Here is a 25,889-nt window from a genome sequence, read left to right on the forward strand (position 1 = left end):
TCCCGGCTTCAGCCCCGGGTCGCTCCCGCCTCTTCCGGGGCCTCGCGCAGGCGCCGCGGTCCCGTCCGGTCCCTCACGGGCTCGTTCGGCTGCGGCGGAGCCCGGCCAAGGCTCGGCCCGCCCTCACGGCTTGCGAGCCCCGGGGGTGGGCTCGGAGGGGGTGGGCCCCTCACTGCCGTCGGCTCCACCACGGAGGGGCTCTCATGCGGCCTCAGGCCGCTGCGGGAGCCCCAGGGGCGGCATGGAGAGGGGGGGTTCTCACTGCCCGGCCCCTCACGGGCTCCTCTGGCTGCGGCGGGAGCCCTGAGGGGGGAATGGAGAGGGAAGGTTCTCATCTCGGCCCCAGCCCCTCAGGGAGCGGTGGCATCGGGAGGGGAGGCTCGCACTGCCCGGCCCATCACGCGCCCCTCAGGGAGCGGCACCGGGCGGGGGCCCTGAGGGGGGAATGGAGAAGGGAGGCTCGCACCGAGCCCGTCCCGGAGCGCCCTCGGGCTGGTCCCTTCCCGGGAGCCATCCTGAACCAGCCGTGGAGTCCCGGTGTGCGGAATTCTCCCGAGTGCGGCCTGAAAGGGGCGGATTTCAGCCGAACCACGGAGCGGGACGGAGCCGGCATCGGCGGCGGGGTCACAGCCCGGGAGTTTGGGAATTAGGGGGAACTAAAAACAGCTGGAGCCGGCGGGGGATGAAGTGCCGGGAAAGGGGAACACCAGGCTGGGATGGGGCACAGGGACCCGTTTGGAACACGCTGTTAAAATCTACTCTTCACACAAAATTACTCCCCGGGAGCTGCTTTTCATACCTGCTAAGGTTCCAGGAGCTGCTCTGAAACTGAGAGAGGCCCTCTCCGTACTCTGGTTCCATCAAGCTGTAATTTTTGTGGAAAACGCATGCTCACCTCTGGAAACGGAGGGATTTCCAGAGAATCTGGGCATGGTTCTTTCAAATCCCATCCCATTCCACCCCTCCCTGGGCAGGGACACCTCCCAGAGCCCAGCTTTCCTTCACTGAACTGTTTCAAAGCAGCCCAAACTAAATAATGCACAAATCCCTCTGCAGCATAGAATAAACCAACAAACCCCATAAATAATAAATAACTTTATTAAAGAATTGCATTTTCAGATGATTTTACAGAGCACAACTTGTGCCTTACATTGGAGAACAGTCTTGGTGTAGCAAAGGGATCTGGAGGGAACATTCACCTCTTCCCACTGTCACTTCAAACCCAGGATGTGCTTGTTTTATTTCACACAAAAATCCGAGTTATCAGGTGAATTTTCAATTTAACAGCAGCAGCTCTCCAAGACTGTTGCTGTTAATTACTGAGATTATCTCATAAATTAATTGCAGAATCCACGTTGTCTCCAGTGGATGGAAAACGAGTCCCTGGGTTGAGCTCTGACTTTGAGGGGTGTCCAACCCCCCCGACCCCCACTGCTCATTAAAGGGTTCAATTATTGCCATTAATATTGATCACATCAACTTATTGCCACTGATACTTCTCTAATTCAGGAAGAGACCACAAGCAAATAATTGTCCCTCCCTTCTCAGAGCTCAACAGAAGAGCTGCTGATTGGGTTTGCACATTAATAGCATTAATTAATTAAAATTAAATAACCTTAAGCAGGAAGATTAAATATGATTTAGAGGCTTTTTGGCCAAACAAATATTACTCTTAACTTACTAAACTCTATCATACAAACAGTACTTTTAAAGGCTACATTATAATGGTGCCTTGAATTTATATAAAGCTTTAGTGTTATTTATATTATTTAATTTACAGAAATTCTTTCTGCTACACCACAGGGATAATTCTGCATGGTAGAAACCCAGGATTTTCCTGCTCTCAGGCACTGCTGGCTCTCCTAAACTCCTATCAAATGTAGATTTAGGGTCCTTCTACCCCCAGTAAAACACAAAGAACACAGAAAGGAGAGGGGTTCCTGTATCCAGGGCTCTTCACAACACAAGAAATGGTGAAATCATTCCAGTTAAGCTCATTTCTCCCATGTATTTTTCCCATGAGTAATTCCTAGTTGCAGCTGATCTCAGGACACTGATATTACTACAGTATAATTAAAGTAATTAAATACTACAGACAATCCTCAAAATGGAAGATGATGGGCTAACTCCACAGAAACAAAGGATCAGGAATACAAAGCTGACAGTTCAGGCACAGGAAATGAGCTGCAAGCACAGCTTATTAACATAAAAACTGATACATGTAAAGTATTGTCATACTTCAGTATTTCCTCTCATTTTATGTTACCCCACAGTGAGTGTGGGGGTTCTGTAACAATTTATCACATGATTTTAAAGTAGTGCTTTAGAGGGTATTCAAGTTCTATTAATTAACCTAGAAAATCAGTAATTATTTCAGCAACCTAAAATAAAGGAAATTTGCTTTCTGTGCAACTCAGAGTGGGAAGGGGGAGCTGCAGTTCCAGGCTTAGTAAAGCCTGAGATTGGTGCAGCTGGAGCAGAACAGCTCTGCAAATCCAAGCTGGTTTCACCAGGCTTAGAGATGTTCCATAAAGTGCTTTTAGGCAGAAAGTTGCTGGGCTGGAATTCACTGAGAAGCAGGAGGAGCAAAGGCACAACACAGAGCAGAGATTGGTCACAAATCCAGGTGTATTTTTATGGATGCGAGCACTGAGCACCATTCATCTGCTCCAGGGACCCTCTGTCCCCAGGGATTGGGGACAGTTAATTCCTGGAGCCCTTCAGAGGGGCAGGAGTTCCTTTGACACTGAGAGCCTCCAGGGAATCCCTGGGCACCCTGGATCCCGGAGCTCCCAGGGGCTTCTCTCTGCAAAAAGAACAACAAAGGTCACAATCTCCATGAGAACAGGAGGAATAAACCTGCAGCTCCCTTGGCCCATGGCTGCTGCTGGAACCCCCTTATCCTGCAGGAGAGCAGGAATTGCTTTTACCTTCTTGAGCCACCCTCCCTGGGGCTGTAATGGGCACTCCTGGACCTCGAACCTTGCACAGCTGCTCTGCTTCGGCAAGGCCTGAACTTCATGATCTCCCTCTGCCACTCCTCATCAAAGGTGCCAGCCTCGGCTGCAAAACAGACACGTTCATTTGAAATGTTAATTAAGAGAGGAAAAAAAAAAATTAATGAGTATTAGGGGGTTTGGGTAGCGATTTTCAGCTTTGTAGTCCACAATTCTCCACATGGCCTGCAACTGTTTTTGGAGATATGTAAAAGAGAATTTGGATTTAAAGGTGCCTTTTAGGATACCTCAAGCTGGAACCTCCAAATCAGAGTGTGAAACACTGTAAAGCTCATTAGCTGCCTAAAAAGACCTACATTCATCCAGGTTGATGAATTCTTGGTTCATCTCCTCATCCCCAGTCTTGGTGTTCTTGGATCTTCTGACGACATGAGCCCGGTCGTGGATGTGGTGACCAACAGAGATTTTCTCCAGGCCACTTTCAGAATCCTTCAGTGCTTTTCTTGTTTCTTTAACCTGTTAAAAAACAAAAAAAAGGGGGAACTGAGTGTCCTTCCAACTAAAAATGAGGTAAAAGAGTTCACAGAATCCCAGGATGGTTTGGGTGCCACCCAGTGCCACCCCTGCCATGGCAGGGACACCTCCCACTGTCCCCAATGTCCAGCCTGGCCTTGGGCACTGCCAGGGATGCAGGGGCAGCCCCAGCTTCCCTGGAAAAATTCCCTTCCAATATCCCATCCAACCCTGCTCTCTGCAGTGGGAAGTCATTCCCACTTGTCCTGGCACTCCAGGCCCATGCAAAGGGTTAAATCCTTTAAATCCTCCCCCAATAATTTTATATCTTTCCTTTACAAAAGTCAAGTTTTCCAGGCTTTTCCAATTCTCTCATTTCCTGTGTTGGCTGTGAACACACCAACAAAACACAAATCAAGCCTCTTTTCCTTCAGCCACCAGAGAGGAAGATGAAACAACACCTCAAGTTTTTTAACTGGGTATTAATTATTGGGGAAAACCCCCGAGTTTAAAAATGCTACAGAGCCAAGGTTCCAACATTCTCCTTGGCAACAGAAGAGCAACAGCCGGTGCCAAAATTCCCAGCGTGAGGAACAGCCAGTTACTGGGCTGTGGTGCTGGCCTGGAGGGCAGGCTGGCCCTTATCAGTGTGCTGGGCTATTATTAGCAGCCTTGTGATAAGGGCTGTGCTGGAGCTGGGCCATTCCCAGCCAATCCTGCCCACAGATCCTGTCTAGGCTTTCACAGCCCGGGCCAGGGTCACATTCCCAGCCCCAGTTCCCAGCAGGATGAGACACAACAGCTGCAAGGGAGCTGCAGCCCAGGGTTATGTAAGTGTCTGCCCAAAGGGGTGCTTGCAGAAATCAGTGCCTCTACTGGGGTTTAAGTGGACAGGAAAAGGATTCATTACAGCAAAGAGAAGGGCACTGGAAAATTGCTGCTCTGTGCTCTGCTTTCCCAGCCTTGGATGGGTCTGTAATTTATTCTGGGGTGTACTTAAAGCACAAAATTACAGGGAGGAAATCAGGCCTTTAATACAGAGCAGGGTTGCAGAGCCCTGTGTTTTCCTCAATCCCTAAATTTTCTTTGTGCAGTCAAGGGGGGTCAGGCTCTGCTGAGGGAACAGGGACAGGAGGAGAGGGAACAGCCTCAGGCTGGGCCAGGGCAGGCTCAGTTGGACACCAGCAGGAATTTCCCTGGAAAGGGTGAATAAACATTGCAAGGGGCTCCCAGGGGGGTTTGGGGTGCCCATCCCTGAGGTGGCACTCAGTGACCAGGTGGGGATCGGGCAGAGGCTGGAGCCAAGCCAAGCTCAGTGATGGCAGGGTTCTGTACGCCCCAGCTGCAGGCCCTGCTGTGGTTGGTGCACCCCAGCCTGGGCAGTGCCCAGCTCCAGCATCACTCACTGTTGTGGTGTGTTGCAATGTCCTGTTTTAAACTTCTGGTCCCTTCCCAGGTGTGCCAATATTCCCTTCTCCCTTCCCCCTCGCCCCTTGCTGAGTGTGCCCTGTCAATCAGGCTGACATCCCAGCAAGGCGTCGTGTGATTGGTCAAGTTCAAAGGATGCTCCTCAGGCCTGGGGGACATTGGATAGGTGTCCCCAGTCCCTTGAGACCCTGCCCCTTCACCTGGTTGGTGGCTCACCTGTCCCCTCCCCTCCCCTGTCCCTGAGCTTAAAAGGTGAATCAGACCATGAGGCCGGATTCTGTTGGAGGAATTGCCCCGGCTCAGACCTCTGTAACCATGGAATAAACATCTGGATATAACCCTCCAGCAGAATCCTCTCCTTTTCTCTCCACCATCGCCAGAAGCTCTCTCTCCTGAGGTAAACGGAGTCCTGACAAGCCTGGACTTGTTCAGTGCCCTGCTGCAATCTCCAGCAGCCAAGGTATCTCTGGGGTAAAGCACCACAGTGCTGCCTTTGGCCCAGCAGCGAGGGTCACACTGGCCCAGGCACCATCTAACTGGTTATACTGGGATTCTTATTCCAATCACTCACCCCTCCCGGAGCCGTGCGCGTCTGGCTCGTGGCCTGGAACACCCTGGGAGGTTCGTCCCCCACTCTGGAATAGGTCACCATGGAGGAGGAGCTGAAGCTGTGTCCCTCGGGCTGGATGGACAGGTCATCCTACAAAGCAAGGCAGGCTCACTGCTGCAGCTTAAACTTGTGGGTAACAGTTATTCCTAATGATTTTATTATGGAAAATAGCCCTGCACAAAATTAACCCTCCCAGCACCACATTCAACTTCAGTTTTATCTTCAAAGAATAAAGAAAAATTTTAAACACAAAATAATCTGGGCAAAAACCCCTTTAATTCTTACTGTCTCCTTGAGAGTAATCCCATTTTTCTTGGCATTATTTTCTGAGGAATATTTGCAGTAACTGGCACTCTCCAGTGCAATAAATTCCAGAATGATTTTCTAAAGAACTCACGAATTTCCTGTGCATTTCCAGCATGTTGTTCCTCATGTTTGACATCATCCTGTCCATTGCAGAAAATGGATCCATAAAATCTGCATCCCACTAGAAAAAGGGAAAAAAAAGACTCCAGTTAACACAGTCTCAACTCTCCCAGTCCTGGAGCTGATTTTCACATGCATTTGAACTCAAAAAGCTTTTCAGACTGCACTTCACACACAGACAAGCCAAAATGCACCTTTTCAAAAGGAAACTGAGGGAGTTGGATTAAGATGGAAATAGTGGGAAGATGGAAGTGAAAGATTTGTTACTCAGATGTCAAACTGGCCACAAAATGAGTTTCGTTAACAAAAATGTTCATTGGATAATCAAGTATCCAATTATTTCACAAATGTGTTCATAAACCTCACCAGCTTCTGCTCTGAAAGTCCTGCATGACTCTTCAGGGTTTAAATTTCAATCAATTCATTTCCAGAGTTATGTATTTCAATGTTGCAAAATTACAGCTGGATTTAAGCTCAAAATGAAGTAAAATTAAAGGACAGAAAATCTTCCACTTATAAGTATCTAAAAAATACTTTTATATATTTATATTTTTATATATAAATATATATATAAATATAATATATATATATATATTTTATCTATAAAATATATATATAAATATATAATATAAATATTATATATTTATATTTTTATTTATATAAATCTTCCACAATAAGTACAAGGAATTGGAATGCTCTGGGCACGAGCTCTGGGCAGGTGATGGATATGGAACAGGACACTGCAGACCCCAAAGCACAGCTGGAAAAGCCCAAGCCCCCCTGGGAGCACTGGTTTGTGCCACCCCACAAAGGCTGCTCCAGCAGCACTCGAGGTTTGCAGCTTCCCCAGGGGTTATCCCATCCAAACCCACAGCTCAGTGCCCCAGGAAGGATTCATTCCCCTGGATTTTCTTATTCCCAAACTGCCAACAGCACCAAAAGCACGATGCAAGCACAGAGCTCAGCCTCTGCCATGCTTTGGTTACACACAGCTTACACAGGAGCTACTCCAGGGATACTAACCCCTCTCCCAAAACCTGCAAAGGGCATGAGGGAGAAGCTGGTGGCCTGGAAAAAAAGGAGCAACATCTGGAATTATTATCAGGAACAGCAGAAATTACTTTTATATGAAGCAGATTACAGGGCAGTGCCAGGGCTGTTCCCCAGGAATGCCCGTTCAGGGCAGTGCCAGGGCTGTTCCCAGGCAATGCCCGTTCAGGGGCAGTGCCAGGGCTGTTCCCCAGGCAATGCCCGTTCAGGGCAGTGCCAGGGCTGTTCCCCAGGCAATGCCCATTCCAGGGGCAGTGCCAGGGCTGTTCCCCAGGCAATGCCCGTTCCAGGGGCAGTGCCAGGGCTGTTCCCCAGGCAATGCCCGTTCAGGGGGCAGTGCCAGGGCTGTTCCCCAGGCAATGCCCGTTCAGGGGGCACAGCCAGGGCTGTTCCCCAGGCAATGCCCGTTCAGGGGGCACAGCCAGGGCTGTTCCCCAGGCAATGCCCGTTCAGGGGCAGTGCCAGGGCTGTTCCCCAGGCAATGCCCGTTCAGGAACAGTACCAGGGCTGTTCCCCAGGCAATGCCCGTTCAGGGCACAGCCAGGGCTGTTCCCAGGCAATGCCCGTTCAGGAACAGTGCCAGGGCTGTTCCCAGGCAATGCCCGTTCAGGGGCACAGCCAGGGCTGTTCCCCAGGCAATGCCCGTTCAGGAACAGTGCCAGGGCTGTTCCCCAGGCAATGCCCATTCAGGAACAGTACCAGGGCTGTTCCCCAGGCAATGCCCATTCAGGAACAGTGCCAGGGCTGTTCCCCATTCCAGGGGCAGTGCCAGGGCTGTTCCCCAGGCAATGCCCGTTCAGGGGGCAGTGCCAGGGCTGTTCCCCAGGCAATGCCCGTTCAGGAACAGTGCCAGGGCTGTTCCCCAGGCAATGCCCGTTCAGGAACAGTGCCAGGGCTGTTCCCCAGGCAATGCCCATTCAGGGGCAGTGCCAGGGCTGTTCCCCAGGCAATGCCCGTTCAGGGACAGTGCCAGGGCTGTTCCCCAGGCAATGCCCATTCAGGAACAGTGCCAGGGCTGTTCCCCAGGCAATGCCCATTCAGGAACAGTGCCAGGGCTGTTCCCAGGCAATGCCCGTTCAGGGCAGTGCCAGGGCTGTTCCCCATTCCAGGGGCAGTGCCAGGGCTGTTCCCCAGGCAATGCCCGTTCAGGAACAGTGCCAGGGCTGTTCCCCAGGCAATGCCCGTTCAGGAACAGTGCCAGGGCTGTTCCCCAGGCAATGCCCGTTCAGGGGGCAGTGCCAGGGCTGTTCCCCAGGCAATGCCCATTCCAGGGGCAGTGCCAGGGCTGTTCCCCATTCCAGGGGCAGTACCAGGGCTGTTCCCCAGGCAATGCCCGTTCAGGAACAGTACCAGGGCTGTTCCCAGGCAATGCCCGTTCAGGGGCAGTGCCAGGGCTGTTCCCCAGGCAATGCCCATTCAGGAACAGTACCAGGGCTGTTCCCAGGCAATGCCCGTTCAGGGGCAGTGCCAGAGCTGTTCCCAGGCAATGCCCGTCCCAGAGCAGCCCCCCCAGCCCAGGAGCGCACTTACCCTGCGGGGGCCCCTGGTGGCCACCTGCGAGTCCTGCTGGGCTCTGCCGCCCGCTCTCCTCCCCGCCGGTCTCTCCCCTCCCTCCGGGAGGCTCAGGAGCGGATCCCGCCCCAAAGGCTCGGAGAAGTTCCTCATGGCCCGCCTCATGTGCTCATGGTGGGCAGCAAAGGGATCCCTGCACGCCAGAGAGCACCGCGTTATTCCAGCTCATGGACAATGGCCCAGGATAGCTCAAACTCTGCTTTTTAATATTCCATAGCGTTCTTTATCCAAAATTTTTACTTTAATAGCACCCAACTAGACAATCTCCCGTTCCTAACAAACTCTGATTTTCTCTTCCATTCCCATCTCTCAGGTTGGGTGTCTGAGATCTATTTTCTCTCAGCTGCCCTCACTGCCCTCCTGGCTGTCCCTATTCCCCTTCCTCTCCAGAAATATCCATCCTTGCACCCTTCACTCCAGCTGGTGTTTAATACCTGCCAGAACAATAAACTTACCCATATTTTATTTATCACTATTTTCACCACCAACACCTGACAATAAAATAATTTATTTTAAGTTTTCCCCCTTCATCTTCCAAAGCTTAGCACAGTCCTATTCACTGAACTCCTCATGTCCCACTGGATCCCCTCTCATCCCTCAAATTTATCCTGATGGCAGTTCCAAACTTTTCCTTCTCCCTGTCCCACATGCTTAAAAATACCCATTATCCCCTAAATTCAGGCCAGTTCCATCTATAGTCACCCACTGCTGCACCTGTGCCTTCCCTCTCCACAAATCCTGCTCCCACACCCCTTTCCTGTGCTGAGGATGGAGAATCTCACTGGCTTTTTCTTTTCCTCTTATTTTCCCCTCCTCCACTGCTACAGAACTCCACCAGTATTCCCAAAGCTTGGCTTGCAAGGAAAACTTTTTTCAACTTCCCCAAGCTGGACAAGCCCTGCTATTCCTAATTAAGGCCAAAAGAGGAGCAAAGCAGGAATTTTTCAGAAGTGCAGGGTGTGAGCAGTGCTGCTGCCTGAGGGCCAGGCTGCAAATGAACAATTCCCACACAAATGGACACAATTCCCACACAAATGGACACAATTCCCACACACAAACGGACACTGCCCCACACACAACGGACCACACACAAATTCCCACACAAACGGACACAATTCCCACACACAAATGGACACTGCCCCACACACAAATGGACACAATTCCCACACACAAACGGACACAATTCCCACACACAAACGGACACAATTCCCACACACAAACGGACACAATTCCCACACACAAACGGACACAATTCCCACACACAAACGGACACAATTCCCACACAAATGGACACAATTCCCACACACAAATGGACACTGCCCCACACACAAGTGGACACAACTCCACACACATGGACACAATTCCCACACACAAACGGACACTTGCCCCACCACAAATGGACACAATTCCCACACAAATGGACACAATTCCCACACACAAATGGACACAATTCCCACACACAAATGGACACAATTCCCACACACAAATGGACACAATTCCCACACACAAATGGACACAATTCCCACACACAAATGGACACAATTCCCACACAAATGGACACAATTCCCACACACAAATGGACACAATTCCCACACACAAACGGACACAATTCCCACACACAAACGGACACAATTCCCACACACAAACGGACACAATTCCCACACACAAACGGACACAATTCCCACACACAAACGGACACAATTCCCACACACAAACGGACACAATTCCCACACACAAATGGACACTTGCCCCACACACAAATGGACACAATTCCCACACAAATGGACACTGCCCCACACACAAATGAGCACAATTCCCACACAAATGGACACAATTCCCACACAAATGAACCCTTCCCACACAAATGGACACTTGCCCCATGCACAAATGGACACTGCCCCACACACAAATGGACACAATTCCCACACAAATGGACACTGCCCCACACACAAATGGACACTTGCCCCACACACAAATGGACACTTGCCCCACACACAAATGGACACAATTCCCACACACAAATGGACACAATTCCCACACACAAATGGACACTGCCCCACACACAAATGGACACTGCCCCACACACAAATGGACACAATTCCCACACACAAACGGACACAATTCCCACACACAAACGGACACTGCCCCACACACAAATGGACACAATTCCCACACACAAATGGACACAATTCCCACACACAAATGGACACAATTCCCACACAAACGGACAATTGCCCCACACAAATGACCCTGCTTCATTTCCTCCTTCCATCCCACCTTCCTCCTCGCTACCCCACTGGAAACCCTTTATAACCATGAACAGCCATTCCCAGGTGTGGTTATTCAGGTTTAACACAGCCCACCCTCCCTGCCCTCAATTCCTGCACTCCCCAGCCCCCAGGACACCTCAGAGGGAAAGGCTCGGGGCTGCTCCTGACTTCTCCCTGCCCACTTATCTCCTGCCCAGCCTCGCTGCTCCCACCTTATCTCCAGCCCACAAACAGCAGCTCCCACATCACGTGGCTGCTTTGATCTTGTGCCAAAGTCACACTTTATGTTTATTTTTTTCTCTTTCAAGTGAAAAAGACAAACGTGAGGTTGGATTAATTTTGAAATAGGATTTTTTTTTTAGCACAAAAATATCCCTTTAAGCTATACCACTCAGCCCAGGAAGTGTTTTAGTGATGCCATGGAGCAGCCCCTGCACTGCTCCAAGCCTTGGCTGATAAGGAGCTCACCCAGCCCAGGATGAAGAACAGATGGAAAAACTCTGGCATGAGCCAAGGGCAGGAACCACACCAGCAGCACCTGGGGATGTGCACCATTCCAGCAGATCCCAGAGAGGCTGGGTTATCACACACACAGAGCTCCTTGGTACCAGGGACAGGGAAATCAGACAAACTGAGGAACGGCAGGAAAGGCCCCCAGTTCCCAATTTTAATTTCCCCAGTCATTAATAAAAAGAATTAATGCTGTCGAGTCTCAAAAGGAACACCCCAATTTTGGAATGATCTGGAGTAGGGTAAAGCCAATGGAAAGGGAACAGAAAATCCATGTGGAAGACACAGTTTCCAAGGAATTAAAACCTGCTGGTTCCAATGGTGGTTCCAAAGTTTTCCAGGAATTAAACCTTGGTGGTTCCAATGATTGAAACTCAAGCCAGAATTGCAAGAGGAGCAGCTCACCCTGACAGACACAGATGCACTGAACAAGGCACAGTCTCTGCAGGGGACCTGCAGCAATTGAAGATCCTTGCTCCAAGCACAGATTTCATGGGATGGCAGCAGGTGTAGGACACTCTAATTTAACAATTATTGACTTAAATATGACCCTGTTTTAGGAGGGAAGATACTTTTGATGAGAAGGCCGAGATTTTTGTTATAGCATAGAAGTGATGAGGAGAAAGTGAGGGGTTCACAGGGCTTTGCACAGCACATCTGTGCCTTTCACATGTTAAACACTAAATTACTTTTAAAATCAAATTCTGGATGGAGACAAACAATTTACACATTTATTGTTCCTGCACTCTGCAGTAAGAGAATTTTGTCTAATATGTATTAACCTGACCCTCACCTGACACTAAACATTAAGTGTAACGTTAGTGCTTACTTCAGTGCATGAAAAATCACTCCTAGAACAATAAACCCCACTTATTACTTTTGCAAATTGCACTTTGTATTAGATGTGCTTCTTTTTATTAGCTATTAGCTGGAAATATTAGATTTTTTCCCCACGTTATGTAAGGCTGCAGCTGCAGATTCCCTCTGGAGAGAACACCTGGCACAACAAACTAAAGAGAATTAAACGCAGAGTGTGCAGCTGGCAGGGCAAGCACAGCCCCTGCACCTGGGCAGGGAGCCAGGGATGAGCCCAGGCTGGCCCTGCACCTTTGGGTGAGTGAGTGACTGCTGCTTCCCTGGGACAGCTGCTGCACAGCGGCTCCAGCCCAGGCTCTATTTCCAGTCCTGCACCAAATCTCTCCTTATGAGGCAGCTGGAGCCCATTAGGACTCTATTTTGGAGCTAATCTTATCTGAGGTAATCAGCTCATTTCCTCCGCTCTGTGCAAAGCAGCCTGACAGCACAGTGCTGAGAAAATGAGTCTCAATTTCCAGCTCGTCTTTCACACACACTCCCTGCCTCCACCTCCTGCAATCCTTGTGGCTACAACAACAAGGAATAAATTCATAAATAAGCAATTGTTATTTCAAACAAGACATAATTTCTATTATAACTTTAATTTCATGCAGAGGATCTGCATAGGGAAGTTTCCTGCACAGAACTCACGAGCTGTTATAACAGCAGGAATATTCCTGTGTGGCACAGCTTTGGGAATTCTGCTGGAATGTGCTGCAGCTCAGCAGGAGATTCTCCTTTAAGCAGCACCAGCAGAGCTGCCAGTAACCAGGAGATGCACACAACAAACCACATCACAGGGCCTGCTGCTCCTTCCTCACCCACCCCTTATCTCGGCTGCTAATTAAATTCCTGAGAGTTTTTTCAAAGATTGGAAATAATTATTGAGGCTCCTCAGCATGCTCTGATCCAATTTCCATCCACTACAAATCACAGTTTCTGACTAAAGAAACGAAATGGGGCCAGAGCAGGTAATTCAGCTGCTCTGGCTGAGGGGAGAAGCACCTGCATCACTCACTACTTGTATTTGTGGCAAAAGAAGATTCCCACAGGGAATAAACCGGGCTCAGACTTGAGTTCACAGACAGGAGCCACCACTGTGCTCACGGTATGGAAACAGAACCACAGAATGGTTTGGGTTGGAAAGGACCTTAAAGACGGTCCTGTCCCACCTCCTGCATGGGCAGGGACCCCTTCCAGCAGCCCAGGCTGCTCCAAACCCACCCAACCTTGGCCAATTCCAGGGATGTGGCACCACGGCACCTCTGAACTGCCTGTGCTTCACAGGGGATAAGAACAAAACCAAAATCTGCTGGGGTAAAGCAGCACCGTGCCCTCGGGAAACGAGCACAAGGGGACAATCTGCCATCAGTGCTCTCACACACGCGTCGGCAAAGTTTTAATTGAAGGACACCCGGTGCTCTGAGCAGGGCTGGCACTGAGAGGAGTTCAGAGGCCGCCTGTGGCTAAGCCATTAATTAAACACGCACATAAAGCCGGAGGAGCTGCACCGCTCGCAACCTGTACTTGGGAACCTGAAGAGCAAACAAACTCCAGGATCTCCAGCAAGGAGGTGAAGATCTCCTCTGTGTGAAATATGGATTAAACCCTTCGCTGCTGAGAGGGGAGGCAAACCCAACTCTCCGCTATGGAAGCTCGCTGAGGACGTTTAACCCCCACTTGGCTCTGGGGGGCACGGGCGGTACCGGCCGGGACACACGGGCGGTAAAACGGCCCCGACAGCGGCATTAACCCCTTTAACCCGCCCTGGTCGCGATACCTGCCCCGGACCCTTGAACCCACCCCGATCCCGGTCCTTCCACCAGCACTGACCCCTTTAATCCGCCCAGCTCCTGACACCTGCACCGATCTCTCTAATGTGCCCCGGTCCTTCCCCCTGCCCCGACCCCCGGAGCTGCCTCAGCCCACAGTCGGTCCCACACACCGACCCCGACAGCCCCGGACCGGCCCGTCGGAGCCCACCGCCGCCTCAGCCCGCTCTCCTCCCGCCTCACCGCCGTGCCCCGCAGCCGCCCGCCCCTCACCTGAAGAAGGGATCATCCTCGAAGCACCTCCCGAGCCCCCCGAACATGGCGGCGGCCGCTGCGCTCTGCGCGCCCCCGGCCCCGCGCGGCCCCTCCTCACCGCGCCGCGCGCCGCTCCGCCCCGCCCCTCCCGCGCGCGTGACCTCCCCCGGCCGTTCCCATTGGCCGGCCTGCAGCGAGGGCGGGGCTCCGCCGCGCGCCGCCGTTGCCATGGCGACCGCGGGGCCGCCGCTCCAGAGGGGCCCCGGGAATGGGGAAAGTTCCGGAAATTCCCGAAATTCGGGAAATGCAGGAATTGCGGGAATCGCGGGGATCACAGCCCCTCCCGCAGCCCCGCTCTGCCACAGGCTGCCCCCGGTCCCGGGGAGTGCCAGGCGGGGACAGGCCCGGCCCCAGCGCGGCTGCGGCGCTTCCCGCTCCTCGGCGATTTGAGAAAAAATTCCTTTTTTTCCAGTAGATGGCAGTAAAATAAAGCTGCGGCCTCCTCCTGACGGCCGGAAACTGCGGGACATGGGACAGAGCGAGAGGCTGCGGTGAATGACCAGGAGCAGCTACTCCAGGATCCAGCGGGATGCGCTGCTAATTAATAAATGACCACTGTAAATGATTTAATCACTATGCTAAAGACGCTGCTTGTGGCATTTTTAGTGTGAATAAACTTTACCTTCAGAGCAGTTTTAAATAATCTTTTAATAACTGCAGTGCAGAGGTTGAGGTTGCTAAACTATTTGTAATATTCTGTGTGTGGCTTGAAACAAAGCTGAGTTCTGTGTGTGAGCAGTAAAACCCATCCCCACTGGCAGGAGATGTCCTGAGAAGCCCCGCAGAGGCAGAGCTGCTCCCTGAGCTGGTTTATTTGCTGCTGAGCTGGTTTATTTGCTGTTCTCTCATCCCCAGAGCTCACCTGGGCTTGATGCCCTCAGAGGCCACCAGGAACAGAGGCTGGAAATGATAAAGGAATAAAGCAGGGATTTATTAAAAGGCCTTTACAGGACACACCTTGGGCAGTGCAAGAGCCTGGGCAGGGCTACACACAAGATGGACCCCAAATCACAAGTTCTCACGTTTTTATAAGTTTTGGTCCATTTCCATGTTGGGTTCATTGTGCAATTCCATCTCCAGGCTGTGCAGTCCCACCCTCCCAGTTTCCCCCCTCCATCCCCTGCTGTTTGCACTGCTTGGGCTGAAGCTGCAGCCTTGGTGTCCTTGGTTCTGGGCTGGACAGGGATTGTTCTGTGGGACTGAGCTGTGAGGAGAACTGCTGACACTTTATATGGAGTTCAGAATTATACACTGTGAGAATGCAGTGCAGAAAATGGGAAATATAAAAACTGAAGGCATCAGGGTGAGCCTGTCCCTGCAGCATTCCCTGCCTCCAGTCACTCCCCAGAAGCATTCCAGCCTGGAGTGAACCCCAGACCCCGGGACCTGAGGGAATTCCAGCAGGATCACCTGGTGCAGCCTCAGCTCATTCCCCTCTGATGTCCCTTCTGATCCCAATGGTCATCCCAGACATGATTCCTGTAGGGAATCTGAGGAGGGACAGGACACGGGGAATGAATTCCCACTGCCAGGGGCAGGTTTGGGTGGGATTTTGGGCAGGAATTGTTCCCTGGGAGGGTGGGTAGCACTGGGATGGGATTCCAGAGCTGCTGGGGCTGCCCTGGATCCAAGGCCAGGCTGGACCCTGGGGCTGGAGCACTGGGACAGGGAAAGGTGTCCCTGCCCATCCAGGTGGATCTTTAGGATCCCTCCCAACCCAAACCATTCCATGATTCCCTCAACTCAGTCCTGTAAAAATAAATTATTTCCACCCCTGGGACAGGGATGTGGAACTGTCCCACAGCTGTTCCCAGCCCTCCACATCCCCCACTCTGACTCCCAGGGATGGAATCTCTGCCCACCAGAGCAGCTCCAGCCCTGGATCCTGTCAGGAACCCAGAGATGAAACTGCAGAGGTTGTTTCTTTCCCATTTTCCTGGATCCTGTGCAGGAATCCCAGGATGAGGCTGCAGAAGTTGTTAATTCCACATTTTCCTGTAAGGATCTGAGGGATGAGGCTGCAGGGGTTGTTAATTCCTCATTTCCCTGGATCCTATGCAGGATTTGGGGGATGAGGCTGCAGAGGTTGTTAATTCCTCATTTCCCTGGATTCTTTAAGGATCTGAGGATGAGGCTGCAGAGATTGTTAATTCCCCATTTTCCCAGGATCCTGTGCAGGAATCCCAGGATGAGGCTGCAGAGGTTGTTAATTCCCCATTTTCCCTGGATCCTGTGCAGGAATCCCAGGATGAGGCTGCAGAGGTTGTTAATTCCTCATTTCCCTGGATCCTGTGCAGGATTTGAGGGATGAGGCTGCAGAGGTTGTTAATTCCTCATTTCCCTGGATCCTGTGCAGGATCCCAGGATGAGGCTGCAGAGGTTGTTAATTCCTCATTTTTCCTGGATCCTGTGCAGGATCTGAGGGATGAGGCTGCAGAGATTGTTCCTTTCCCATTTTCCAGGATCCTGTGCAGGAACCCAGGGATGAAGCTGCAGAAGTTGTTAATTCCCCATTTTCCCTGGATCCTGTCCAGGAATCCCAGGGATGAGGCTGCAGAGGTTGTTAATTCCTCATTTCCCTGGATTCTTTAAGGATCTGAGGATGAGGCTGCAGAGATTATTTCTTTCCCATTTTCCAGAATCCTGTGCAGGATCTGAGGGATGAGGCTGCAGAGATTGCTCCTTTCCCATTTTCCAGGATCCTGTGCAGGATTTGGGGGATGAGGCTGCAGAGATTGCTCCTTTCCCATTTTCCAGGATCCTGTGCAGGATGCAGGGATGAGCTGCAGAGTTGCTCTTTCCCATTTTTCCCTGGATCCTGTGCAGGATCTGAGGGATGAGGCTGCAGAGATTACTCCTTTCCCATTTCCCTGGATCCTGTGCAGGATCTGAGGGATGAGGCTGCAGAGATTGCTCCTTTCCCATTTTCCTGGATCCTGTGCAGGAACCCAGGGATGAGGCTGCAGAAGTTGTTAATTCCTCATTTCCCTGGATCCTATGCAGGATTTGGGGGATGAGACTGCAGAGATTGCTCCTTTCCCATTTTCCAGGATCCTGTGCAGGATTTGGGGGATGAGGCTGCAGAGGTTGTTAATTCCTCATTTCCCTGGATTCTTTAAGGATCTGAGGATGAGACTGCAGAGTTTTATTCCCATTTCCGGATCCTGTGCAGGATCTGGGGATGAACTGCAGAGATTGTTCCTTTCCCATTTTCCAGGATCCTGACAGGAACCCAGGGATGAGGCTGCAGAGATTGTTAATTCCTCATTTCCCTGGATTCTTTAAGGATCTGAGGGATGAGGCTGCAGAGATTGCTCCTTTCCCATTTTCCAGGATCCTGTGCAGGATTTGGGGATGAGGCTGCAGAGCTGCTCCCTTTGCAGCTGGAGGAAGGAGCTCATTACGGGGCGCTGTGTTTGCACAGGGATCTCTTTAATTGCCCAGCCCTTCTCCAGCTCTGGGGCTGCTGCAGCTGCAGCTCCTTTGTGCAGATTAAAAGAGTTCTGTGAGGAGCTGCTCGTGCTGCAGCTCTGCCAGGCTGGAGGGCATCTCCAATGAGATTAATGATGTCTGCCCTAATAGAAGAAAACTTTGCATAAATGAGATTATGGTTTCTGCTGAAACCTGCCAACTCTTATTCATTTGCAGTAAATATTATCTTTAATTAAAAGTTTTAAGGTATCTTGTTCCTGAGCTAATGAGATCTACAGTGATTTCCCTTAGGAATTAATTTACCTTCTTAATTCTTATTCATTTTGGTGATAGGACTATTTAAATCTGCTCCAGACTTCAGAGCTTCCTTGAGCACTTTCAGCCAGAACAAAAGGTCATTTTGCCACATTGATGTTTGTTGGTATTTGTAATTCCCTTGTTCTCTCTCCATTCCAAAGATCCCTGTTTAGTTCCTGCCCCAAACATTTCATTCCAAGCCCTGAGTTCCTCTTCACTCCTCATGCTGAGAGGTTTCCCTCCCACCAGTTTGGGTTTGTGTTTTCTGTTCCCTCCAGAGTAAAAATCAATTCTGGTGATGCCCAAAAAGACTGATTGTGATCAACTTTTTATATAAAACACACTAAAATCTGTGGGGAACACTTGGTGAACTGCTGAAAACTGGGAATTTTTCTGCCTTTCTGGGAAATCATCCACTCTAACTCCTCTAATAATCCAAAGGATTATTCTGAAGCACCTTTAACACTTGGAGGTGAAAATTGCATTCCTGCAGATGTGTTTGAGTGGGAAAAGTGCCAGAGCCCTCCCTGAGGCTGCACACACACTGCTGGCCACACTGGAATTCATTCTGTATCAGAACTAATAGACAAGGTTCCCTTCTTTAAACAGAAATGCAGATGGAAATTAAACAGCAAATTTCAAAGGAAATACCTGGTTTGTACACATGAAGAAGAAACCAAGAGGAAAGAAAGAATTATTTCTCCTTAGCTCATTATCAGCAGATTTTTCTGTTGAAATCCAATCTGAATCCTGTGAGTCTCCTCCAAAGATGCTGGGTCTGACAAGGTTTAAAAGCTGGGTAATTAATTACCCTAACGAGGGAAATGGAGCAATCAGAGCCAAGTGTTGACCAGGGGTGGTTTTGTTCTGATGAAATATAAAATGCCTGTTCAGGACTATGCTGTCAGCCTACCTGGATAAGTTGAACCCTATTTTATAGAAGATGCAAGCCAGGGAAAGACAATTCCTCCTTCCTACAGAAAAAAAAAAAATTCAATTTCTATTACTATTATTCCAACTTTTTCCATTTCTCACCCAACAGCTTGTGACAGAAAACCTCCCCATGTCCTCTCTTTGTGTACAATTAGGAAATATCCCTAAAAACTGCCCTTGTGTGTGTGCAGCTGATAAAAGGAGTCACTTAGAGGCTGCAGGAGGAACTCCTAACCCTGAACTTGCAGCACCAAAAAAGGGGAAGAAACACATTTTGGGGCCCGGGTTGGGTTATAAATAGAGCTGTCAGCAGCTCGTGCTGCTGCTGATGGTGTCCCTTTTATAGCCCAGCTCCCTCAGCCACACTGATGAGAGATTGGCAATTAGGGACGGGCTAATGAACAGTGCTGGGGGGCAGAGATCCCTCGGGGAGTGCCAGGGCCATTCCAGCCTGCCCTGCCCATCAAGTGGGAAATGGCATTTGGGGTGGGTTCCTTTGAGGAAGCTGAGAATTGGTACAAAACCCAAAGTAAGGCACCAATCTGGGTACAGAACACCTGCAGGGTTTCCAGGCTGGTGTCCCCTTGGTGTCCCCTTTGGGATTCCCCAGGCTGGAACATCCAGAGTGTCCCCAGGAGCTGGATGTGACACAGCCAGCAGGGCCTGGCACCTCACTGCCAGCCCAGCCCATTCCCAGGAGAGCCACGAGAAGATTTGGGGCTTTTGAGAAGTTCTGGATGTTCCTTTTCAAATCATCTCTACAGTGGAGAGTCCCTGAGGTTTGGGTTTAGTGAATCTCTGGCCTTCATCTCCCATCCTGTGAGCCAGCATTTCTTTAATCAGCCCTAATTTTGTGGCTTTATTTTCTCTTGGTTTTGTTTAGCAGAGTGACGACTGAGGCACAGAAATATTCTCCCCAAACACCAGGAGTGGCTGCAGTGGGAGCTCCATCCCTGACCCCAGGATTTGATCCCAACTGGGATTTGTTCAGCTGGGCTCTGGTGCCATCCATCAGTCACTGGCGATGGAAAAAGCCTTTGGAAGCACAGGGAATTCTCTCTCACTTTGCATTCCCAAGTCACCAAAAATACCCACTGAAGGTGCTTGAACACCTTAAGAGTTATTCCTTAATAACTCAGTTATTTGCCCCTGCAAGGGAGGGACAAATTCCTGCTCAGCCTCAGCCCCAGCAGAGGGGCAGGAGAGGGAAAAGCCCTCACTGGGTTTTGGGGTTTCCCTCAGCAGCACCTCTGGGGAGCCCTGATTCCTCTGAAAGCTGGAGAGGCACCAGGAGCAGAGCTCTGGCATTTGGGCTGGATTCTGGAGGTTTGTCACAGGAAAATCTGCCTCAGGTTAATGGTGAACATCATCAAAACTGAGCCCAGGTTTGGCCACGGCCTCAAGCTGGAAAATCAGAGAAAAATACAGAACAAAAAAAAAAAAATCTCACCTGGGCAGCAGGAGCTGCTTGATTTATTTGGGGCTTCCAGGAGCCCTTTTCCAGAGGGATCCCAATCCAGGTTTTCCTGGGACTGGCACCAGGTGAAGGCACTTTCAGTCCCTGTTTAAAGCCCATGCCAGTTCAGGCCATGCTGTGTTTGTTCCAAAGGGCTCTCCTGCCTCAGGCTGCAGCTAAAAATGCCTCCTGCTACTTCAGCAGATCCCATTAATCCCATGTTCCAATTAGCCCTGGACAAACTGAGGGTACAAGCTATCACAACATCGAGTTCCCAGCTCAGGTTCTGGCTGGGATAAATTGTCAGTTCTACCAGCCAGGAGAGGTTTCACTGCTCACTGGAGAAACACCCAGCTTCTATTACACAATTACTTCTTAATTGCATTTCTTGCAGCCCCAAACTTCCAAACATTTAGCTCTGCTTAGCCAGCTAGTGAGAAACAGCAGAATTAGTAAAAATAGGGTTTCCCAACTATTTTGGGAGAAATGGGAGCACCTGGGGCCCTGCTCCATTTTGTGCCCAGCAATGTCAGGAGCAAGGCTGAAGGAAACCTGAGACCATCCCCAGCAGCTCCTGTTTCCATTTCCCATGGATTGGCAGAATGAGGTGTCCTCACCCTGCAGCTGCTCCTTCCAGGTGGGCTCAGAGCTGCTCTGCACTTTCCTGAGGTTTCAATGGGTTTTTAGTGGGATTGTGCTGTTCCACAGCTGATTTCAGTCCATAGGTGAATCAGCTGCTGCCAAGGCAGCTGGTGATGAACTGCTGGTAAATGTCACATAAAAGCAAGGACTGGAGGGAGATGTATAAGAACATGGACATTAATATTTTATTTAAATCAGATCTCTTCAGCTCCCAGTTGCCCAGTTCAGGAATTTGTACAAGTCCTGAAATAAGACAACAAGAATTTATAACAAAATACTGTTAAATTTACCGGTACAGAATCAGAGAGTCATGGAATGCTTTGGGTGGGAAGGAACATAAAGATCATTTAATTCTCATCCCATCCATGGCAGGGACACCTCCCAATGTCCCAGGGTGTTCCAAGCTCATCCTTGGGCACTGCCAGGGATGCAGGGGCAGCCCCAGCTGCTCTGGGAATCCCATCCCAGCCAGGAATTCCCAATTCCCAATGTCCCACCCATCCCAATGGGAGCCATTCCCTGTGTGCTGTCCCTCCATCCCTGTCCCCAGTCCCTCTCCTGGAGCCCCTGCAGGCCCTGCCAGGGCTCTGAGCTCTCCCTGGATCCTTCTCCTCTCCAGGTGAGCCCCCCCAGGTGTCCCAGCCCGGCTCCAGAGGGGCTCCAGCCCTGCAGCAGCTCCCTGCTCCCCTCTCCAGCAGCTGCAGAGCTTTTGTGGGAGCAGAGCCCCTGGAATGTGGGAGCTGGGCTGGGAGCTCAGCTCACCCTGCTGGGAGCACCCTCCTCCTCCTCCTCCTCCTCCTCCTGTGTGTCCTTTCAGGGACAGGAGCCACCTGGAATCCCCTGTGTGGCCATTCCAGAGGGACCCAGGGCACTGAGCCACTCCCAGCCAGGGCTGCTCTGTGTCCAACCCGGGCAAAACCACCCAGGCAACGCTGCCCTGGCTCCAACTACAGCAGGAAAAAATTGAAATTTTTTCAATTTCCAGCCCTGGTTCATTGTGGGTTTAGGGTTTGCATCCCTCTGAAGCTGAGGAGTCCCCCCAGCCCCGGCTCCGGCCCCAGGTTCCAGCTGATCCCACTCACAGAGGGCTCTGGAGTTCAAGTTCCCACTAAAAATAATTCCTTGTGAGCTGCCAGATGGAAAACTGCCACCGTGCCCAGGGCTGGGCTGGGGTTACACTGGCACAGGGGCCCTGGCATCACCCAGGGCTGGGGTTACACTGGCACAGGGGCCCTGGCATCACCCAGGGCTGGGCTGGGGTTACACTGGCACAGGGGCCCTGGCATCACCCAGGGCTGGGCTGGGGTTACACTGGCACACAGGCCCTGGCATCACCCAGGGCTGGGGTTACACTGGCACACAGGCCCTGGCATCACCCAGGGCTGGGCTGGGGTTACACTGGCACACAGGCCCTGGCATCACCCAGGGCTGGGCTGGGGTTACACTGGCACACAGGCCCTGGCATCACCCAGGGTTGGGGTTACACTGGCACAGGGGCCCTGGCATCACCCAGGGCTGGGCTGGGGTTACACTGGCACAGGGGCCCTGGCATCACCCAGGGCTGGGGTTACACTGGCACACAGGCCCTGGCATCACCCAGGGCTGGGTTGGGGTTACACTGGCACAGGGGCCCTGGCATCACCCAGGGCTGGGGTTACACTGGCACACAGGCCCTGGCATCACCCAGGGCTGGGTTGGGGTTACAGCTGGCACAGGGGCCCTGGCATCACCCAGGGCTGGGGTTACACTGGCACACAGGCCCTGGCATCACCCAGGGCTGGGCTGGGGTTACACTGGCACACAGGCCCTGGCATCACCCAGGGCTGGGGTTACACTGGCACAGGGGCCCTGGCATCACCCAGGGCTGGGGTTACACTGGCACACAGGCCCTGGCATCACCCAGGGCTGGGCTGGGGTTACACTGGCACAGGGGCCCTGGCATCACCCAGGGCTGGGCTGGGGTTACACTGGCACACAGGCCCTGGCATCACCCAGGGCTGGGGTTACACTGGCACACAGGCCCTGGCATCCTGGGGTGGCTGCAGCACGAGGAGTAGCTGATCCTGCCCACGAGGGGTTGCCATTTATTTAATTTATTAATTTAATATATTGATTTTAATTTATTTAAATTACCTAAATGTTATCTAAACTTAAAAAATTTATTTAATTTAACTTATTTAAATTAATTTAATTTATTAATTTAGTGTATTGATTTTAATTTTTTAAAATTACCTAAATGTTATCTAAACTTAAAAAATTTAATTAATTTAACTTATTTAAATTAATTTAATTTATTAATTTAATGTATTGATTTTAATTTATTTAAATTACCTAAATGTTATCTAAACTTAAAAAAATAAATTCACTTAACTTATTTAAATTAATTTAATATATTAATTTAATGTATTGATTTTAATTTTTTTAAATTACCTAAATGTTATCTAAACTTAAAAAAATAAATTCACTTAACTTATTTAAATTAATTTAATTTATTAATTTAATGTATTGATTTTAATTTTTTTAAATTACCTAAATGTTATCTAAACATTTAAAAATGTATTCATTTAACTTATTTAAATTAATTAAATTTATTAATTTAATTTATTGATTTTAACTTAAATTATATAAATTATCAAAATATTATTTCCATTTTCTTTCCAGCTCTTGCTCCCAACTCTCCTCCAGCAAATTTAGATCTTGATTAATAAACAATAAATAAACAAACAAACAAACTCTACTTTAAATCTATTTACAGCCTATTGTAACGTTTTCTAATATTCTACAGGGATGCAAATAAAAAGAATCATTTTACATCCAATAAAAGCACCAAAATTATGCAACACAATGTGTGAAAAGAGGAATTTACACCTGGACCTTCCATGGGCACAAACAGTTTTTATTTTCTATGAAAGAAACATAAAAAGTGAAGAGAAAACGCAGCAATGACAAATATTACCATTTAAAAATGCTGAAATGAAACAAGAGAAACAAATTTTTTCCCACTTTTCCTGCAGACAAGGTCTTGGAATATTTTGATGCAGGATAAAGTCAAACTAACACTTCATAAAGGAAGTAAAAATGTCAGAATGCAAATTCAATACATTTTCCTTTTACATCTTAGGATCTAAAATAAAAAATAAAACAACCAAAGTCCATTTGCAGAACCAGCCTCCATTTTTTGTCCCCACAGATGTGAGAACCTGGAGGAATAACCCCAAAAATCCCAGGGGATGCTGGTGCAGAGCTGGGGCTCAGCTTTCTCCTCTCCTGATGCCACCATTTCCTCCCAGCCTTGCTGAAGAAACACTTTTGTGTTTTATTGATTTGATTTGGTTGATTTCCTGCACTCAGATGGATGATGGGCAGCTTTTTGTGGAAGTTTGTCCAGGCTAAACTTTGATTATCTGAAATCCCCCCTGGCCCAAGGGAGCTCCATGGGCTGGGAACAGCCCCTGCCCAGAAGCAGGTGTGTGGTAACTCCATCATTTGGTAATTCCAGAAATGATGAGCTGATAAAATTCCCCATCTGGAGCTGCAGGAGTGGCAGATGCTCAAGGAAAGGTGGAGCATCTCGCCAGAGTGAGGGATGAACACATCCAGGGAGAGGATTCCCTTGGAGGAGCCAGGAGGGCAGGGATGGAGCCTGGATCCTCTGCAGGGCAGGACAGGGATGGGCTGGGATGGCTCCACACAACCCTCAGCTCCCACCTGGCCCTGGGAAACCTCCTGCATTGGCAGGGATAAAATGATAATCCATTGGGAGGGATAAAATGATAATCCATTGGGAGGGATAAAATGATAATCCATTGGGAGGGATAAAATGATAATCCACTGGGAGGGATAAAATGATATCTCAATGGGAGGGATAAAATGATATTCCACTGGGAGGGATAAAATGATATTTCATGGGCTGCCAGGTGCTGCTCACCTGAGGAATTCCCTCCAAAAAAAAGGAAATGCCCCCTGGCTGTGCTGCCCTGCCCATCTCCAGCACTGAGCTTGGAGAGAAGCAGGGCAGGACATCCCTGCTTATTCAGGGGAACCAGGAGAGGACATTCCTGGTTATCCAGGGGAAAAAGGAGAGAATATTCCTGGTTATCCAGGGGAAAAAGGAGAGAATATTCCTGGTTATCCAAGGGAATCAAGAGAGATTTCTGCTCAGTCAGGGGAACCAGGACAGAACATAGCCAGTTATCCAGGTGGAGCAGGGCAGGACATTCATTGATTCCAGGTGACAGCAAGGACATTCCTGGTCATTCAGGGGAACCAGGACAAAACATTCCTGCTTATTTAGGTGAACCAAGACAGAAGACTCCTGGTTATTCAGGGGAACCAGGAAAACATTCCATGTTATCTAGGTGAACCAGACAGGACTCCTGGTTTTCAGGGAACCTCCAGGTGCCCAGTTCACTGAAATCCACTGGGAGACAGAACAGGACAATTCTGGTTTCCAAGTGGGGAAATCCACGTCCTGGGCTGCCCACGGCTCATCAACCTCTCCTGGCGCAGAGACAGCAGTGTGGGGACCAACTGCTGGGAAGTCTGCTTCTCCATGAGCTGTCAGGCAACGGGGCCGTCACACCTCTCTCTGGGAGCACCCCTGGACCCCCTCAGCCTGCCTTCCACCAGGGAACAGCTGCCGGGCAGAGAAAAGGGGGCCCAACATCCCCACGCTGGATCAATGGAGCACCACACTCCTCACCAAGAGCAGAGACAAAGGGGAGCCCAAAACATCCCCAACAGCAGAGACAAAGGGGAGCCCAAACATCCACAAGACAAAGGGGAGCCCAAACATCCACAAGACAAAGGGGAGCCCAAACATCCACAAGACAAAGGGGAGCCCAAACATCC

General features: G+C 50.1%; 1 protein-coding gene across 3 annotated transcripts; it reads right to left on the bottom strand.

The window, feature by feature from the left end:
* Window positions 1–1,080: 1,080 nt before the first annotated feature.
* Window positions 1,081–14,349, bottom strand: MLF1 (myeloid leukemia factor 1). Of its 3 annotated transcripts, none has more exons than XM_064721199.1 (8): window positions 14,237–14,349; window positions 8,515–8,689; window positions 6,958–7,002; window positions 5,906–5,995; window positions 5,470–5,598; window positions 3,314–3,473; window positions 2,931–3,063; window positions 1,081–2,806 (listed from the first exon to the last, which is right to left on the bottom strand). In XM_064721199.1, exons 1-8 carry the CDS (start codon window positions 14,281–14,283, stop codon window positions 2,704–2,706), a joined length of 882 nt encoding a protein of 293 aa, XP_064577269.1. In that variant the 5' UTR covers window positions 14,284–14,349; the 3' UTR covers window positions 1,081–2,703. The 3 variants fall into 3 exon arrangements, with proteins under 3 accessions (XP_064577269.1, XP_064577271.1, XP_064577270.1); XM_064721201.1 differs by lacking the exon at window positions 14,237–14,349 and adding an exon at window positions 10,963–10,983; XM_064721200.1 differs by lacking the exon at window positions 6,958–7,002.
* Window positions 14,350–25,889: the final 11,540 nt, after the last annotated feature.

The sequence above is a fragment of the Zonotrichia leucophrys genome, chromosome 9, assembly GCF_028769735.1.
Source record: "Zonotrichia leucophrys gambelii isolate GWCS_2022_RI chromosome 9, RI_Zleu_2.0, whole genome shotgun sequence".
NCBI lineage: Eukaryota > Metazoa > Chordata > Aves > Passeriformes > Passerellidae > Zonotrichia > Zonotrichia leucophrys.

Excerpts from the sequence above, each read along its gene's own strand:
- MLF1 (XM_064721199.1), bottom strand. The coding sequence starts at position 14,283 with ATGTTCGGGGGGCTCGGGAGGTGCTTCGAGGATGATCCCTTCTTCAG. Across the intron at positions 8,690-14,236 it reads GAGGATGATCCCTTCTTCAG|GGATCCCTTTGCTGCCCACC; the intron begins GTGAGGGGCGGG and ends TCTGGCGTGCAG. Across the intron at positions 5,599-5,905 it reads TGGAAATGCACAGGAAATTC|GATGACCTGTCCATCCAGCC; the intron begins GTGAGTTCTTTA and ends CTTGCTTTGTAG.